Below are 16,336 nucleotides of genomic sequence, written 5' to 3' on the forward strand. Positions count from 1 at the left end.
ACATAGTGCATCCCCCCCGGCCAGTGTTCGGTGAGATATTCCAAGGTCCTGCCTCGTTCGAAAGCAGCACAGCCTAGGGGATTTGCAAGCCTACTTGCTGTTACAAAACTAATCAAATCAACCGTGTTATCTATCACATGGAGAGAGGAAACACGATGAGATTCCTGCGGCGTCCTGCATTAGGGCGGCGATTCGCAATCAATCACATTCCCAAACCCCTATGAACGACCCTTCTTCTCCCCGGACCAATCAGCATCCAGGTTATTAACACGAGAAGTTTGTTTGCAAAGGATGACGAGGTCGAAGCATCCCATCCCATGAATACATAAAAGCCCGATGATCTGCTTCTTTTTTTTTTCGATCGCGATAACTAACAAAGGACCAAAGACGAATAAAGGAAAAAAGAAGAGGCAAACTGCTCAGTACACAGGTATGTAATACTTACCTACCCAAGCACGTGAATAAAGAATAAGTGTATAGCCGAAACATCTGATTATCTACACTACCTACTTCATAGTAGGCATCTACATATACCTAGGTTAGGTATTAGTTATCCATTGAAGTGGACCTGCCTAGTAGGCATTATACTTGACACAAAGCCCGCTAACATCAGCCCAACTTCGTAGCTAGTCACCTTGCTCGAAATGTATTCGTTTTCTTACCATAGTAGTATGATAGTACACCCCGAACATATTAATCGATTAAAATTTGCGAAGGAGGATCTGCATTACAAATGGGTCCACTCACTTCACCGTATGTAGAAGATGGAGGGAACCTCTGACCTTGATGCGCGGTAAACTACTAGTTATTGAGTATAACCTGCTTTATCCGCCTTACCTGCTGCTTACTTGGTGCCTACCGAATTAAACCCCCCCTTACTTACCTCCACGCTTACGTTAAGAGAGAGAAAAAGTTGGCCCAACGCTGAAACCAGATTCGTTTTAATCTATTACTTCCTAATATGTATTTTTACATTGAATAACCATTGAAGTTGATTGAACCCTACGTAGGTGGGTAGTTATGGATAAAAGTCGTGTCGGTAAGGGTATGCATGAACAGATCGTGACACTACAATTACACGTAAACCGGGGACTTTCATGGCGTATACCGACCCACCAGGCTCCCCCACGATCCTGTAAAATTTGGCTGCGTGTTAATGTCAGCTCCATCTCCGAGGTGAAGAGCTGTCCGAGTACTTTTGGAGCACACTCCATACGCATGGAAATTTGTGGGTGTTTGAGCAATCCAGTGCATGTAGGCTATTCTCACAGTAAGCAACACTGCAACAAACAGATCCTTAACGAATTGATCTCTCTCCTTTTAGTTACTCACATTGGCAATCTCCCAAGCATCCCTGATGACCTGGACCACTGAAGAACGCCCAGGACGCAGACGCGTAGGTGTAGATATTTGTTCCTCCTTGCACGAGGTTCGCAAGTCCCATTTTGCATCTCGTGTCGCCCCCACTGCACCAAGAGAAATCGGGATCTCCCCAGTTTCTCACATCTGCTACCCACGGGGTTGGTGGTATCTGTTGCGCGTTGCTACCTTGGTCGTAGTTGGTTTCGGATTGGAGCAAACTAACTAGCACATTGCTTGCGCTCCGCAAATTGAGCTGGTATAACCACCAATGCTCACTACCGAGCCCGTGGAGCCAGGTGCCCTTAGTAGATTCCACAAGCGCGCCGCCTTTTGCCGCTATGCTACAACCCCCACTACCCTCTGTGAAATGGTCGGCAACCCAATTCCATACATTCTCAATATAAGCGGATGAACTAGACGTGAAATGTAAGCCGAGGAAGGCTGCTTGGCATTCGTTCCTAGCAGAACCACAGGCATCATTCAACGCGGGTGCCCCACGTGTGCCGCCGACGGTAATCAGGGAATTCCATAACGCCACATCACCTGGGGACGAGCCTGCGATATTGAATTGCACGATGATGGCACCAGGAAGGACATCAGAAACCGTGAACCGCATATCCTGAATTTGCGCGACCCCAATATCGCCAGGACTACCAACCGCGACGACTGGTCTTGGATTGGTACAGTCCTTGAACCTGTCGCCATTTCCCGTGATAGTTGCCCAGGCTTCACCTACGATGCGCGAGCCCTTCGGGATGACTAGGGTGTCATCAACTCTGTATTTTCCAAATGGGAAATATGCGATTTTGTTGTTGTCGGCCGCGAATTGCAATACCTGGTTCAGCACGCCAGACTCATCCACCGTCTGGTCGCCTCGAACAAAGAACCCACCATTCTGAAAAGGATCTTTGACATTGATGAAGTTGGAGACCGGCTGATCGGCGTAGTTTGGAGCAGGCACCAAGGGGTATTTCCCATTCGGAGCCAATGCCAAGGGACGATTAAATGTCGATGATACGGGACCGTAAGTAGGGTTGCGGCCTATAGTATTTCCATAGGAGAAGTTGTCCACATGTTTCTGGGGACCAAGCGCGGTCCTTCCGGATACATGAACAATGTCCGAGTCGGTATCCTTGCTCAGATTCTCAATCAAAAACGACGGGGACCCTTCCAATTTATATCGTCAGCAACCTCCCCATCGCATACTAAAGGGGTCATCAATTGGGGTAGGGGCAGGCATAGGGATAAGCCCAGGTCGCATATCCCATATGGTAAGGTTACATTGCAGACCCAGAAATGGCCCAATCCCAAGCATTGCAATTAATTGTTAGGTAGAGTAACTACCTGGGTAGACTGACCTGTTGTTACGAAAGTTACACCGGAGTTGATTGAGGTTGCGTCGATGAGGGCAATCCAGGGCACACCATAATCATGACGGACTGCGGTATTGACATTATCGAATATGGCGCCGGTAATGCTGATGGTATTCCCACGATTAATCAGTATTCCGATAAGATTTTGATAAAAATATACGTTCTTGTAGAGTGTTTGTTGATGGCCGTCATGCCAGATACCGTTCTTCACGCAAATTCTTTAGCAACCTGGAACCCCATCATGATATCAAACAGGATAGGAAAGAAAATCGAGATGGTTTACCTGTCCACGTTCAACACGAACGTCCGCTACCACCAAGGTAGAGCCTCTTCCAAGGCGAATTCCGGTATGTCCATTCCCGTTATTCGGCAAGGCCATTACGATTTTAATATTCTGTAGCTGGGCAGCCTGCGCAACACCCCACCCAAGCGCAGTGAACATTCTGCCTGCAATTAGTCAAAATACCGATCGACAATCATATCAGGATGGAAAACCTATCTGACCTCCCGGTATGCTTGTCGTATCAAGAATCAAATTCTTCAATCCCACTGCGAAGGATAGTTCTCCCATATCTCCCGTTGTAGGATCCTGGCCTACACCTTCTCGTTAGACCTGTGACTTACAAGTCCTTAGATGGGGGAGCCTACCCTCAACAAGAGTCTGGGTACCTGTGAATTTGGCAGAAGCTTTTATCGTCGGAGGCTAAGATGGAGATGTACCGAGTAAGCAGATGCAGCAGATATTCCAACGGATAGAGATCCACTTACATTCGTTGCGTCACCCATCAAGATGGTGTCTGTATTCATATAAATAGTCTGGCTGACCTCGTATATCCCAGAGGGTATATACACAACCTACTCTAAGCTCAGTTACTAGGTACCATACAAGTATCATGAAGTTGAGTGATGCGATCCGTACCCTTGGCTGGGATGCCAACCATTGGCCATGACGGATGGATCCGTCACCAGCGTCGTTGATAGCCCGTTGAATTCCTGCGCCGTCGCCAGGTGCAACTGCCACGTACACTGGGTACGTGATCTTGCTATCCAGATCTGGGGCCAGGCCGCTTGATGGGCCAGTATGGTCCATGTTGGCATACCAAAAGCTGGTATCCTGACCTTGGACTTCTAAGCAAGATACTCCCCATACCAGTGCTGCAAGAAGGAGCCCAAGCATAGACATGTTGATAAGTACCTAGGTAGTTAATATGTCAGCGTATGCTCTGCTATCCGATACGTCGCTATCGATGATGCCCGCAATGCCAAAAATGCAGATATATTCATAGGAGGTAGGTGGATATTGATGCAACTGAATCGTTCTTGATAAGCCAGGCAGGTATTGTATATTTGAAGGCACTTGAGCAATGAATGTTCAAACTTTGGTTGTCATGGTTGACGTCAAAAGTATAATCGAGGTATTTTCGAGGTGGATACCAACCAACCAACCAGGCACCTTTCAACTCGTGGCAGGTGCACTCGATATTGAGCCACATAGTAACTTCCTACTATGATGTATCGAACTGCATCGCTCTTGCTTCACATAGATAGTAGCAAACCTGGGTACCTACCTAGGGTACATAGTACATACCTATTACCTAGTACCTACTAGGTACCCTCTTAGCGCCAACTTAGGTTGCTATAATATGTCTGCCTATCAATAACTATCCTAACCCTAACCCTCTATAAAATTCCATTGGACCCATGGTTGCTTGTAAATTCATTCTATCTATCTATGGATCTCCAGAAGTGAGTAACATTTGTAAGCATACCTACCTACCTATGTAACTTCAATGTGAATAACGTCCAAGCATTCACCACTCGTAGTAAAAGTACCTAGGTAGATATAAGACAATACCTAAATCACATAGAGATACCGAGACACCCACATTCTTAATATCCAAAACCATGGCCTCCAAAACCCACAAAGCCCTTGTCACAGTTGCTCCCCGAGCCCCCTTTGAGATCCACGAGTATCCCACGATCCAGCCCACTGGCGACGAGATCAGGATTCACGTCCAATGGAGAGCCTCCACCCCTCTTGAACTCCACGAGGCCGACGGTGGACTGCTGCTTGAACCACCTCAAAGAACGGGGCGGACTTCCGCAGGCATCGTCGTCGAGGTAGGACCCGACGCGAAGCGTCTCAAAGTCGGCGGCAAAGTCTTGGGCTACGCGCACCAGAAGCCCAGCTGGCAGGCTCACCAGGGAGTACGCCACAGCCCCTGAATGGGCGTTCGGTAAGGTACGTAGCATCCCTTTAAGAAGAAGATATGAGTTTTTTTTTTTTTTTTTTTTTTTCATATAGCATCCCACCCCTAATCATCTCATCCACCAGGCTGAACATCTTACTAACCCCCCCCCCCCCCCCCCCCCCTCTGTCCAACATACCAAGCAGGCAAGCTAACAACCCCCCAACCAGAACGACTTTCCCTCCTCTCAAGGCCGCAGCTAGAAGTGATGCCGCAGATGCTAGCTAGCATCCGGCGACGTAGGTACCTAACGCCGAACCGCTTCCGGGTAGTAGGTAGGTAGAGGGGAAAGAAAGGACTTGCTTGCTGGAGCGGGGCGACCAAGGCTCTAGGTACCTAGATCTACTGCGGAAGGGGGTTGGTTAGCGGGGAGAAGCTCGCTCGCTCGTGTGGAGGGTCTCTGAGGAGTGAGATGTGCCTCCTTTGGAGCCTACCTATGTAGTAACCTAGGTTAGTGGATTTACGTAAAAGTTTGGTTGGTTGGTAGGTAGGTAGGTAGGTAGGTAGGTGCGCAGCTGTCTTTGTCTATGATTTCGCATAGGTAACTATAGGTACCTAGGAAGGAAGTTGCATAAAGCACAATCTCATTGAATTTTACAAGCGCAACTACGTGCATGTACCTCCTAGTCTGTAGTCGTCAAAAATACCTAGGTATATATACTTCCAAGGTTCCAAAGCACCTATGATTCATACAACCAACCAACCAACCAACCAACCACCGTAGACCATTACTTATAGGTATAGCCCTACACTATCGACACCAAAATCTTAAACTCATCATCCCTCACGAGCCCCGCACACTCATCCCCCAAAGTACTACTCCGCTGCTCTCTCTCCCTCTCCTCCGCGCCCTTCTTCCCACTACTCGCCCTCACAAACACGGCAACGCCCACCCGTCCCACATCATCGAGCGCCTGGAACGACAGAGACTCCATCTCCGGGTTCTCTGCGACGAGGTCCTTGGCCATGGTGGACGTGAGGATGGCGCGGGGCACCATCGCGGTCGGGTCGTCGGTGCCGTCCTCGTTGCGCCTGGGCTCGAGTTCCCTAGCCCTGACGATGAGCGCTTTTGACGGGTCGATGAAGAAGGCGTAGCACGGGTACGAGATGGGCTCGTCGGCGAAGTCGAGGTGCAGCGCGCCGACGGATATCCCGCGCTCGTCTGCGAAGTCGATTTCGACCGGTATGCCGTGCCGATCCCACCTGGTCTTCGGCCTGTGCGGCTTTACTTCGTATATGGGCCCCTGCGGAAATATTAGCTGCACGGTCTGGCTATGTGTGCGCCTAGGTAGGCACCTAGGACAAGGCGTTAGAACTCTTACCCTGATATCCAACTTCCCGCCCGAACATCTTCCATACAGGTCTTTCCCAGCCGGAATCGTCGTGCACATAAGGATCTCCGCCACCAGCCTGTTGTACGACAACGGGATATACTTGATCGGCCCATCCAGGGAAGCCCACGACCAGCTAGGCGCTCGATACTCGGCCGGTCTACGGACGGCACCTAGCATCTTTCCCATCTTGAGCGTGCTTTTCGTCCCCCGTCGAGATTCCATCTCCTCCTGAGGGTACGTCCTCCAGAACAAATCTTCCATGAAATGCCTTCCCCACAGACCGGCGTAATACCGGTCCTGCGTTTCCTCTCCCAAAGCTCTAGCCACGCCAGCTATTGCGGTGAGTTTATCCTTCGAGACGGTCATGTTACGCCTCGTGTAGTTTTCGATGAGAGACAGCCACCCTCCTTGCCACCTAACCCCAGGATTTGTGGCCCCAGAATGTTGCCCAATTATAGGGGAGCCCCCGAATGAAGGGGGGAGGCCGTGCTGACTATACGGTATGCGCTGCGTCTCCAGGAGGCGGCTCATTCCGAAGTAGATGTCGTCGAACTTGAAACCGTCCTCGGATTTCAAGCACGTCTCACATTCGAAATACATTTGATCGCGGGCATAGTGGACAATGCGGGGAGACAGCAATCGTTCCTGTAACGTCCAGGCGCGACTGCTCAGGGGCTCGTCGGCGATAGGGTCTAGCCTCTTGCCGAAAGTGCCCACGCCCATCCTCTGTGGCGAATCGAAGCTGGAACCTGGCAGCCATTCCTCGAACAAGTGGAGCTTATTCTTCTTGCCGGGCCGCGACATGCTATCACAATCCAGTGTAAAGCTCCTCGGCCCCCTTGGTTCCCTCGGTATGTTATAGCCAAGCGATTTGGAAGCTGGTGACACATACGAATCCGTCTCACGCTTCGGGAAACATCCCGTGTAACTGTCGTCGGACGCAGCTGCTGATATTGTGAGGTACGAGTTCCGGTAAATCTGGTTCATCGCGGACGTTTCTCGCTCCCAATCATCCGGGTCATCTTGGATAATACATAGACAATCTATCCAAAGATATTCTATACCGAGACGTCTCGTGACTCTGATCGCATCTTGAAAGGTTTTTGGAAGAAATGATATGGCAATGCCGTCTTTTAAGTCTGCAATGGACTCTTTAGTGGCTGTCAGCCTAGAGGATGTTCCCCAACAGTGACTGAGAGTTACATATTTGCCCCTGTGGCCGCTAGTCTCGAAAACCGAGACTTTACGGTCAGAGGAGAATACGTCTATGACACGCGTTGGCAACTTAGTTTTGAGTTGTGGTCTTTCACAACAGTGGTGATTTGTTGTACAGTCTTTTAGCCATTTCTGAAGCCGATGGAAGGCCATGGCTGAGTCTGAGTTTAGCTCACGCAGGCGACCTGGAATGTGAGTAGATGATGAGCTGTCTTTTGCGGGTTAGTCGGACTGTTCAGTATCGATTTAGTACGTGCTCAGCAGGAGTCTGCTCACCATCGCTTGCACATATTCCCAGCTGACTTCCCCGCACGTGAATCCAATCCGGCTTGCAGTTGAAGGCATCAAAATGGCTTTGAGTCTTGCCGAAGCGAGCACCGACTCCCATGAGTCTCATCTGAGATGTGCTATTAGACTCCTTCGGCTCACTCTCTGACCACCAATTTCCATAGAGCCAGACTGGCAAATCCGCCGTCTCATCCTCGTCGATAGTCGGCTCATCCAGGCTTGGCTCATCATCGTCTATATGCGTGCCGTCGGCGGTAATGTTTCCAGTGTGTGCCAGGATTGGTTTTGCGCCACCTTTACTGTGACCTGTTGTATTAACGGGCATGTTGGCTCCTAAATCCTTGACAAAAGTCACATCACGCACGCCTGAGCCGCTGTGGTGCTTGGCGGCAACGAACTCTCTCCAGTAGCCCTTCCCATTTCTTCTCCCTCTCGAGTCCCGATAGTTTGCTACTGCGGCGCGCAGAATCATGTGACAGAGCCGACATGATTTGGCAGATGCTTCCAGGGCTTCCCGACTGGAATGGTGCGGCGTTCCCAACAAATCTTCCGGTTGGAGTTCGAACCACAGCACCTTTCTGCAAATCGAACAGATCTTCTGAGGAGCTACAGCTCCGGCTCCTACCGGGGCCATGATGTTTCAACGACCAGGACTTATATAGCGAAGAAAATTTATGCTGTTCAATGTGTCTGTACTCATTATCTAGCGTGCCGTGTTAGTATAGTGAACCTGAATATCTTGCTCATCGACAGTTCATGCCGTCATTAGTATCAAGGTAGAAGCTCGCGTCGAATCCAACATCAGTTAGAAGGGCCGAAAAATGTCCAAAAAATAATCGAGTCTTTTGAGGTCCAACGCCGTACGGGATAGCTCAAAATTGCAGCTGAGGCTCCTTTTACGACTCCATTTACCAATTTCAGGTGTAGGGGTTCTTGGCGACTAGGGCGGAGGGCTCAAACCTCCTCTGTGCGCCAGTGCGACATTAGCTTGGTAGAAGCCGGTGAAAGACATTCCTAGTCGTATAGAATAGTGGGGGTTAAATTATCTGTTAGAAAAGTTGAACGATCGTCAATGGACCCTGATGAATGATGAGGATGGCCACGTTTGGCTCGAGTGTAGCTAACTTCTTTCGCACCAATAGTGTAGAGGCCTTCCCCACAAGCCGATGTGCTCGTGTGCAATTTTAGGATTAATTCCTTATCTGGGTCGACGGCTCCTCTTTTCAAGCTGTAGTTGAACAGGTTAAAGCCTGCAATAAACGTGGTTTTCTATTATAGTGCATTGTAAATATACCCAAATTTCATGCAAAGCTGAGCTTTGGGATAGACTACTCTGCAGTAGGATAGTTCCAATGTTTCTGAAATGTAATGCCTTTACAGAGATAAAAAAAAATGTAGTAAAATACTCATTTGTAAATGAAACCCATAGACGCATAGATCAAATAGATCAAAGACACCTATTCAATAGTTATCATGAATACCCAATGGCTAAGAAATAGACTATACCCTAGCCCAATAGTTCTGAGCTGTATAGAGTTAATGGGAAATAACGCAAGTGAACTAAACATTTTAATTAACAGTGACGTTTTGACCTACTCATCTAAAAATTAAAAAAATTCCAAATTTACTATCAAATTTGAGAGAAATGTATAGGGCCTAATCTATTAGTTAGGTAATAGCCTGGTGCCGACGATGTGTTAACAGTATAAGCCCGTAGTCGACCCGGCAGTTAATGGCTAAGCTAGGAGTTGGCCCTCGGTACGAAGTAAGGTCTTGGCACTATATAGACTTAGTTCTTCAGTAGTCTCTAGTTATATTCCACTTCCCACCGAGAGTATCAACAAAACTTGGGAAAAAAAACTGACGGAAATGCCTTCGATATGGACACCTATCAATGGATAGGAAATGCACGGCATGACTCGACCGGAACGCATGTCTCAACGAAGACACCCTCATACCTAGTGTCCCCGCATCCCCGCATAAGTCGGATGCTTGACTGATCGCGTGGTCTAGATTTTCAACTGCATTTGACTGTATGAGTGTGCCGGTATACATGCCTGGGACCGGGTGCGCTAGGTTGTATACCCTAGGTGTGATGCATACACACGCCTAAGGTATGTGTCACAGCCCGGACCCGAACCGAGACCTCAAACAATGGCAAGCGATTCGTCTCACGCCGGCCATGCGCCATGGCTCCCCACTTACGAAGGTGTCTAGACACTACACACCTAGGTACCTAGGTAGGCATAGATTTGTGTGGCAAAATCAAGCCACGAGACCCTCCTATCCCATTCAACACCCTGGCGTGGGTTGGGTGTGGTGCTGAGTGTTGCGTAGTAAAAAACGATAAGCATGCAGTTTCATCGTGTGGGTGGGAAGAGCATCGTGGTATCCACAACCCATATAGCATCATTCTTCTCGAATATTCAACCCTGTCAGCCCTGCCAGACCCAAGCAGTAAAGTGAGTGCGCCATGTCGGCAACCAGCTAGAATCCCGCGGGTGACAGCGGAGAAGACTCAACAACGATCAGAGATCAACAACAGCGACTTTTCGCCTGAAACATTGAACACGCGTGTGCAATACGTACCAAAATACTTAGGTACCTAGTAGGCGTGTAGGTACCAATGATAGTTGGGCGAAGGATCTCCCAAGTTGTCATCCATCTAGCTGGACGATCATTCCATCGCCGTTATTATTGTCCTGGAGCAGCTGTTCGTGGTCACAGGAACGAATGCGACGATGATGTAGGTCCTATGTTTTCAAGGTCGGCAACGCCATGGAAAGGCATCGACGAGCAAGATCGGCCAGTGGGATGCGATGCGCGCGCAAATCCCTACAATTCCATCATATGTTCTGTCTGCCTTCCCAGGCTGCCCATCTACCCACAAATGCTGCTGGTGGTGGCCACTTGACTTTCAGTAGCTACACTAGAGATAGTTCGCGACCAGTAGGGAGGCAGCCGGAGAGGGTAAAAAGTTGGTAAGCTGGTAACAACTCGGTTAAGGCGTATGTAGGAGAGATCTTAGGACTCCGCGCTCTGCATGAGTAGTAGAAAATCCTATGCAATAACTAGCCGGGAATAGGAATCCCGCTTCTAAAGTCCTCTACACTAGAGTCCTAGATCTGCCTAATGTAGTGGTATGTTAGTACGTGTTGGATGAGCCAATGGTGTAGAGGGACGCGTTATTGTCTTGCTAAGACAAAATTTTCAAAAGAGGCAGAAGGTAAAAGAAAAGGCACATGTATGTACAATACATTGGGCGAAGGTGAGAGATCTACGGAACGTACTGTAGTTCGCTGCAGTTTGATGTATGATGATGTCTAAAAAGGTGATGAATTATAGATCGGTAATGTAGCGCAGACAAAAGATACATTTGTAATAATTGACAGTGGATACATGTTAGTATGATGTTACTCTCAGTTACTCTACCTAGGTAAGGTACATAAGGTACCTACCATTGTAGGCCTAGTAAACGGATAACTTTCAAGAGAAATGGAAGGAAAAGGACATGGCGCATTCAAGGAGGGGCCAATCAGGCAGCAACCGGGCCGTGAGTTAATATCCATGTATGTATTAATAGGGTTGGGTTGAAAGAAGGAAGCCAGGGTGACCGGGGTGACCCGGATAGGGGGACAATTTGACTGGTACAGTCTGGTAGTGCCCAGGGGAAGTGCCCCGCTGGATCGCGGGGCAGTCTTTTTCTCTGGTCTTCTCTTCTTTCTCTTTGGATGACAGGAGGGGCATGTTTCCAAAGTTGAAAGTTGGCTGTCAGGTACGAGACAGTCATTGACAAATGCCATCAGCCATCCACTTCAATATTTGTTTGTCGCACAAAAAAAAAAAAAAGAAAAGAAAAAAAAGAGAGCAGGTGGGCAGGCGCATACTATGTACTACTAGAGTAAGTTACCTAACTGTTACCTACATATGTAGGTGAAACTTGGAAATATCCATTCAAGTTTAAACGATCAATGCTGAACTTGAGAACACATGATATTGCATCCAAATAAAATGCTTATTGGATGTACACTAGTTATATGTCTGTCTGTCTATAAGGCTAATCTAATTTCCTGCATCATGCAATCGTTGCTATGGTATCGAATAGCGACACAGAGACCGGACCGTAAATAATATGCTTCATATTTTTCTTCGTCTTCTCTTCCATCAATGTAGTACATAATAGTATCCCCTTACATGCCCTGTATATGCGCCCGTTTCTAATGTAAATGAAATGATGCGCAACAACAACAATGATATACCTAACATCAATGTAATGAATAATGAATACAGACAATGATAACAATGTAAGGAAAATAGCCCTAAAACCATACTATCTAATCTATCTACTGTACTTGAGTAAGAAGCCAAAATAATCAAACCCGCGAGGTATCATCCAATTAGCCAGCGCCGTCATGCCCTCCTTTGTTTTTCTACATGTAAGATTTTGATCTCATCCCTTGGTTTACACTAATTTTTTTGGTAGGTTGTTGATTTTTGTCGCGTTTAATCCCAGTAGTATGCGCCGTCGTCCTGTAGGGTTTTCTGCCCAACTCGACGAGTCGGCGCCATTCGCTGTAGCAATCGCTGCTTTTGCGCTTCTTCTTCTTCGCGCTCACGTTTCTCTTGCGCGGCCCGCTTCTCCCGCCGCTTCTTCTCCCGGTCTAGGCTTAGCTGATCCATTAACGGCACTAACGCCGTCTGGGATCGGTCAACAACGACTGAACCTCTGCGATATTTGGTATTGGCGGGCTTGGGATTGACGGGTTTGGTGTTCGATGGTGGAGGAGCGGTAATAGCTGCTGGGACAGCAGGTCGGCTCGCAATGGCCTCATTGGCTCGAGTGATCTCCGAGAGGATGTCCTTCTTCTTCTTCTCGTCATCCTCGAATCGAACATGGCTTTCTCGTCGTCGGCGACGACCTTCAGTATCATCGCTGTCTTGTGATTGCGTGCTTGACTTGCTTGAGCCATTTCGGCGGTGGCTGTTCTGTCGTGGTTCGTTGAACACCTTGACCTCAATGGTAGTGGGATGGTACTGGGATGGGCTTGAACGCTCGCGCTCCTCCGAAGTCCTGTCACGCTGTCGGACCTCGCGGATATGAGCCGGCTCTTCCTTAGGGCTAGGAGGAACGTTGCGCGACACACTGTATCTGCGCGGTGGCGAGCGCGACAGTTCGGGGTCCTCGATGTAGGCAGTGCGATCGCTCTTATCGGCGCGCGACAAGCGCCTGTTGCTGGTGACGGATTTGTCGCTGTTGCTGTAAAGTGATCGCCCTTTGGAAGAGTGTTCCGAGTCGGAGGCAGACGCGGAATGCGACGATAGTGGTGGCGTAGGGGGGAATTGACTGAGGTTGAGTGTTGGGTTCAATTGACCAGCGCGCTTATATTCAACCGGGTGTTGAAATGTTTTGGTGAACATGCACGGTTGGCCATGGCGAGAATCCTGGCACAGGTCATACTTAACCTGCTCTACCCTTTTGTTGTCAGGGTAGACGCAGGCGAAGACATTCTTATGGCACATCGTGTCTGATTGCAACGTATTGGTGCGACTAATGCGCGGTGGGTTCGGTTGGATAACTCGAGGTGCTGGACGGTTCCTTCGGGTGTTGCTGACAGAATGCGATCCGGTAGGGTGGGTGGCCTCAGCCAGAACAATTTCAGTCGACGATAAGTCGCGTAAACGTTTATGGGTATATATGGAGTTGTTGATAGTGATCCTTTCGTAAGATGCCAGCGCGAAGTTGTCAGTCGGCGGTATCAAAGACAGAATAGTGGTTTTGGTGTTCAATTTCTGGCCCTAGAGACATGAGGACATCTGAGTAATAGTTCTGAGGGTGAAAGAGGATATGAATATATTTATAACCTTTGTGGGTAACTGAATGTCTGAAACAATCTTTTTGAATAGAATAGCTAATTCAAGAGGGTTAATTTACTGATATAGTTGTGAAGGAGTAGGTATGTGAAGGTAGGGGAGGAAAATAAAGAGATGGTGTGTAGGGTCGGTGCTTTAAGTACGGAGTAACGAAAGGTGATCTGTCAGGACTTTTCGTCGTGGTTTTTTTTTTCCCTTCTGGCTGTGGTGTAATAATAATTTGGACAGGGGTTTAACACACACTCCCTCTCTTTACCCATGCTCACCTGGGTGCCTGCGTACCAGGGCTGCGTACCAGGGCCGATGAATCATTCTTCCGTATCGGGAGTCCACCAGAAAGGAATGGTATGTTTCCAGATAAGGCCAATAGCGTTGACTGCCAGGAGGCGGAGTTGACTGAGAAGACTGGTGACTGTACTAGGGTTGAAGGTGTGTAGAGAACCGGCTGAGTTTCTATGTAGATAGCTTCACACCCTTTCTTCCACCCATCCCAAGGCCGCTGCATGGGCCACTTCGCAACGAGAGGGAACCAAATCAAGCTGACAAACTTCTTCCACTCACTCGAAAGAGCCGCCGGCGCTTGAATGTTGGAAACCTTTTTATGAAGCTCTATGGCTAGATAAAATGGATAGACCTGAATACAGTCCAGGACAGTTGTTTCTGGTACCAACAGACAAGTTAAGCAGAGAGGTTAGAAATCTAGAGACCTGGCGCCAAACGAGACAAATCCAAGGGGTATCTCTAAGAAACAACGTATGCAGTGCATGATCATCTTCTGGACTAGAGTGGCATAAAGCGCGAATTCGACAGATCGATCAATAAACCGGCATTTACCTACATAGTACTAGGCACTGTTCCATTTTGCATATTCCATTCTACACAACGTAGTTTTGCAGTGATGGGCAACTCTAGGCAGGCTGGCAGTACTAGATTGCTAGTAATGCGAACGGCTGTGACTCGCAGAAGTTTGCACCCGCTACGGTGCATCTCTCTATCCAAGTGGGTTGCGGCAACTCGTCGTCCTCGATGTGATTTGGTGTGGTAATGCGGAGGACACACAGCCTTCCCGTACTTTGATGCAAGGACCCTAAAGCTACCTACATAAGTCATAGACAGATAGCTAGGGTAGCTTTCGAGATCGTGAAAAAAAAGATGCAACGGGAGCGATATCGTGGGTCTGTCTGCACACTTACCTACATGCCTACCCACTTAGCAGCGCGGGAAGACGAAGAATCTCACCTTTGGAATTACACTACCTGGGTAGTCTCAGCCACCATCTGCAGTGTATGTATTGTACCTTAGGTATCTACTAGTTATGTAGGTGACAGGTTGAAAATAATGGTAAATTCGGCCATGTTGCATCTAGAACATGACTGTTCCCCAAGGGCACATGCGTGGTTGTGAAGAATGTAATGCGAGCGCTGCCACAGAAACGCATGATAAATGGTCAATTCATCTGCAATTCATCTGCGAGTTGCTGGGGTGAAGAAAAGAAAGACCTCGGAACTGGGAAACAATTTGGAGGAACTCAGGAAACAGTCTAGGAAAATGTAGGGGAAAAAAAGTGTAAAAACAGTGAAACCAGTCAAGATCCCTGCTCAAAGCATGCAGGCTGCACTAGCTTTGCTTGCCTACCTGCCTACCTGCCTGCCTGCCTGTCTGCCTGCCTTACTAGTAACTATGTAGCTTCAATGCTATTAGCTAGAGGTATCATATTGTACATATCGTACCTACCTACAATATCCAGAGTCATGCAGGCACTCGTTCCAGTCCCTCTAAACACCATCACGTGTCGTTTAGTGAGATACTTCTTCCAGTTACTAAGTAATTATGTTAGTCCTATGCAGTTCCCCGTATGAGTAATAACATTAATTCCAGGCACCGAGAAACCATTAAAAATATAGTCCTAGATTTATTAAGAGGGAACCAACTTAAACTTTCTAACATTGAACAGAGGGATGTCATGATTTTGATGGGTACCTAGCATTGAGTTGGTACTGTAACTTGTTCGAACATTCTACTATCATGATGTCTACCCACAATAGTGTCAAAAAGGAAATAAGAAAGGAACTTGAGCCCAGGGGATTAAAGGGGGGTGTATCTACAAACGAGTTAGTAACACCATGACGAAGGATTTTCATCTCCGTGCCAGGCGTGCCTCTCTAAACGTAAATGTACAATGTACTTATCGATGCCCAATCCTCGCTTCCCGGACTTATACGATATCAATTGATTGCTACAGCATCTTATTTACCCTTTCCTTTCCCACGCGTATAACTATATTCTTAATATTGATTATATTGATTATAGCGACTGTAACAGTTATATTGATTATGCGGAACCAACTGATAACTCTTATCATTTTGGACTCACCGAACTATTGCTGATAAAATTCTTACGCTATTCTTCTATTTTGCACCAGATGGGCAGGTAATTTCTACATTTTAGGAATGTACGACATAGTACAAGTTGAACTCGGCTTTTTCGGGTTGACCCCGGTTGACCCTTCATCGGATTTGCGAGAATGAAAAAAGAGCATGTGTGCGCGGCTGATGTGCCATGTCATTGGTGTCACGTTTATGGGAAAATGTGCTGCGTAAGCTTGGGAATTGTAAATTGAAGATTTTAAATCCTATCGCAATGG

General features: G+C 47.9%; 4 protein-coding genes across 4 annotated transcripts; 1 reads left to right on the forward strand and 3 right to left on the reverse strand.

Moving 5' to 3' along the window:
- Nucleotides 1–549: 549 nt before the first annotated feature.
- GGS25DRAFT_109751 (glycoside hydrolase family 55 protein) lies at nt 550–4,117 on the reverse strand. Its single transcript, XM_049256034.1, has 8 exons — nt 3,655–4,117; nt 3,504–3,590; nt 3,384–3,438; nt 3,240–3,329; nt 3,019–3,182; nt 2,721–2,940; nt 1,333–2,529; nt 550–1,259 (listed from the first exon to the last, which is right to left on the reverse strand). The coding sequence occupies exons 1-8, from the start codon at nt 3,916–3,918 to the stop codon at nt 1,096–1,098; spliced, it is 2,241 nt and encodes a 746-aa protein (XP_049119755.1). The 5' UTR covers nt 3,919–4,117; the 3' UTR covers nt 550–1,095.
- Nucleotides 4,118–4,557: 440 nt separating this feature from the next.
- On the forward strand, nt 4,558–5,065 carry GGS25DRAFT_474220 (chaperonin 10-like protein). The gene has a single exon (XM_049259604.1). The coding sequence runs from the start codon at nt 4,641–4,643 to the stop codon at nt 4,959–4,961; it is 321 nt and encodes a 106-aa protein (XP_049119756.1). The 5' UTR covers nt 4,558–4,640; the 3' UTR covers nt 4,962–5,065.
- A 665-nt stretch (nt 5,066–5,730) lies between these two features.
- Nucleotides 5,731–8,455, reverse strand: GGS25DRAFT_517887 (HET-domain-containing protein; the record flags this gene model as incomplete). The annotated part of the gene is made up of 3 exons (XM_049263453.1): nt 5,731–6,228; nt 6,307–7,745; nt 7,810–8,455. The coding sequence occupies 3 exons, from the start codon at nt 8,453–8,455 to the stop codon at nt 5,731–5,733; spliced, it is 2,583 nt and encodes an 860-aa protein (XP_049119757.1).
- A 3,361-nt stretch (nt 8,456–11,816) lies between these two features.
- Nucleotides 11,817–13,981, reverse strand: GGS25DRAFT_474235 (uncharacterized protein). The gene is made up of 2 exons (XM_049259605.1): nt 13,684–13,981; nt 11,817–13,617 (listed from the first exon to the last, which is right to left on the reverse strand). The coding sequence occupies exon 2, from the start codon at nt 13,339–13,341 to the stop codon at nt 12,325–12,327; it is 1,017 nt and encodes a 338-aa protein (XP_049119758.1). The 5' UTR covers nt 13,342–13,617; nt 13,684–13,981; the 3' UTR covers nt 11,817–12,324.
- Between the last annotated feature and the right edge of the window lie 2,355 nt (nt 13,982–16,336).

The sequence above is a fragment of the Hypoxylon fragiforme genome, assembly GCF_022984875.1.
Source record: "Hypoxylon fragiforme strain CBS 206.31 chromosome Unknown GGS25scaffold_2, whole genome shotgun sequence".
NCBI lineage: Eukaryota > Fungi > Ascomycota > Sordariomycetes > Xylariales > Hypoxylaceae > Hypoxylon > Hypoxylon fragiforme.

Bases quoted from the DNA above. Each gene is read 5' to 3' on its own strand.
- GGS25DRAFT_109751 (XM_049256034.1), bottom strand. From the start codon at position 3,918: ATGTCTATGCTTGGGCTCCTTCTTGCAGCACTGGTATGGGGAGTATCT. The intron at 3,591-3,654 runs GTACGGATCGCA...AGCTTAGAGTAG, and splicing joins GGTTGGCATCCCAGCCAAGG to GTTGTGTATATACCCTCTGG. The intron at 3,330-3,383 runs GTAGGCTCCCCC...GAGAAGGTGTAG, and splicing joins TACCCAGACTCTTGTTGAGG to GCCAGGATCCTACAACGGGA.
- GGS25DRAFT_474220 (XM_049259604.1), top strand. From the start codon at position 4,641: ATGGCCTCCAAAACCCACAAAGCCCTTGTCACAGTTGCTCCCCGAGCC.
- GGS25DRAFT_474235 (XM_049259605.1), bottom strand. From the start codon at position 13,341: ATGTGCCATAAGAATGTCTTCGCCTGCGTCTACCCTGACAACAAAAGG.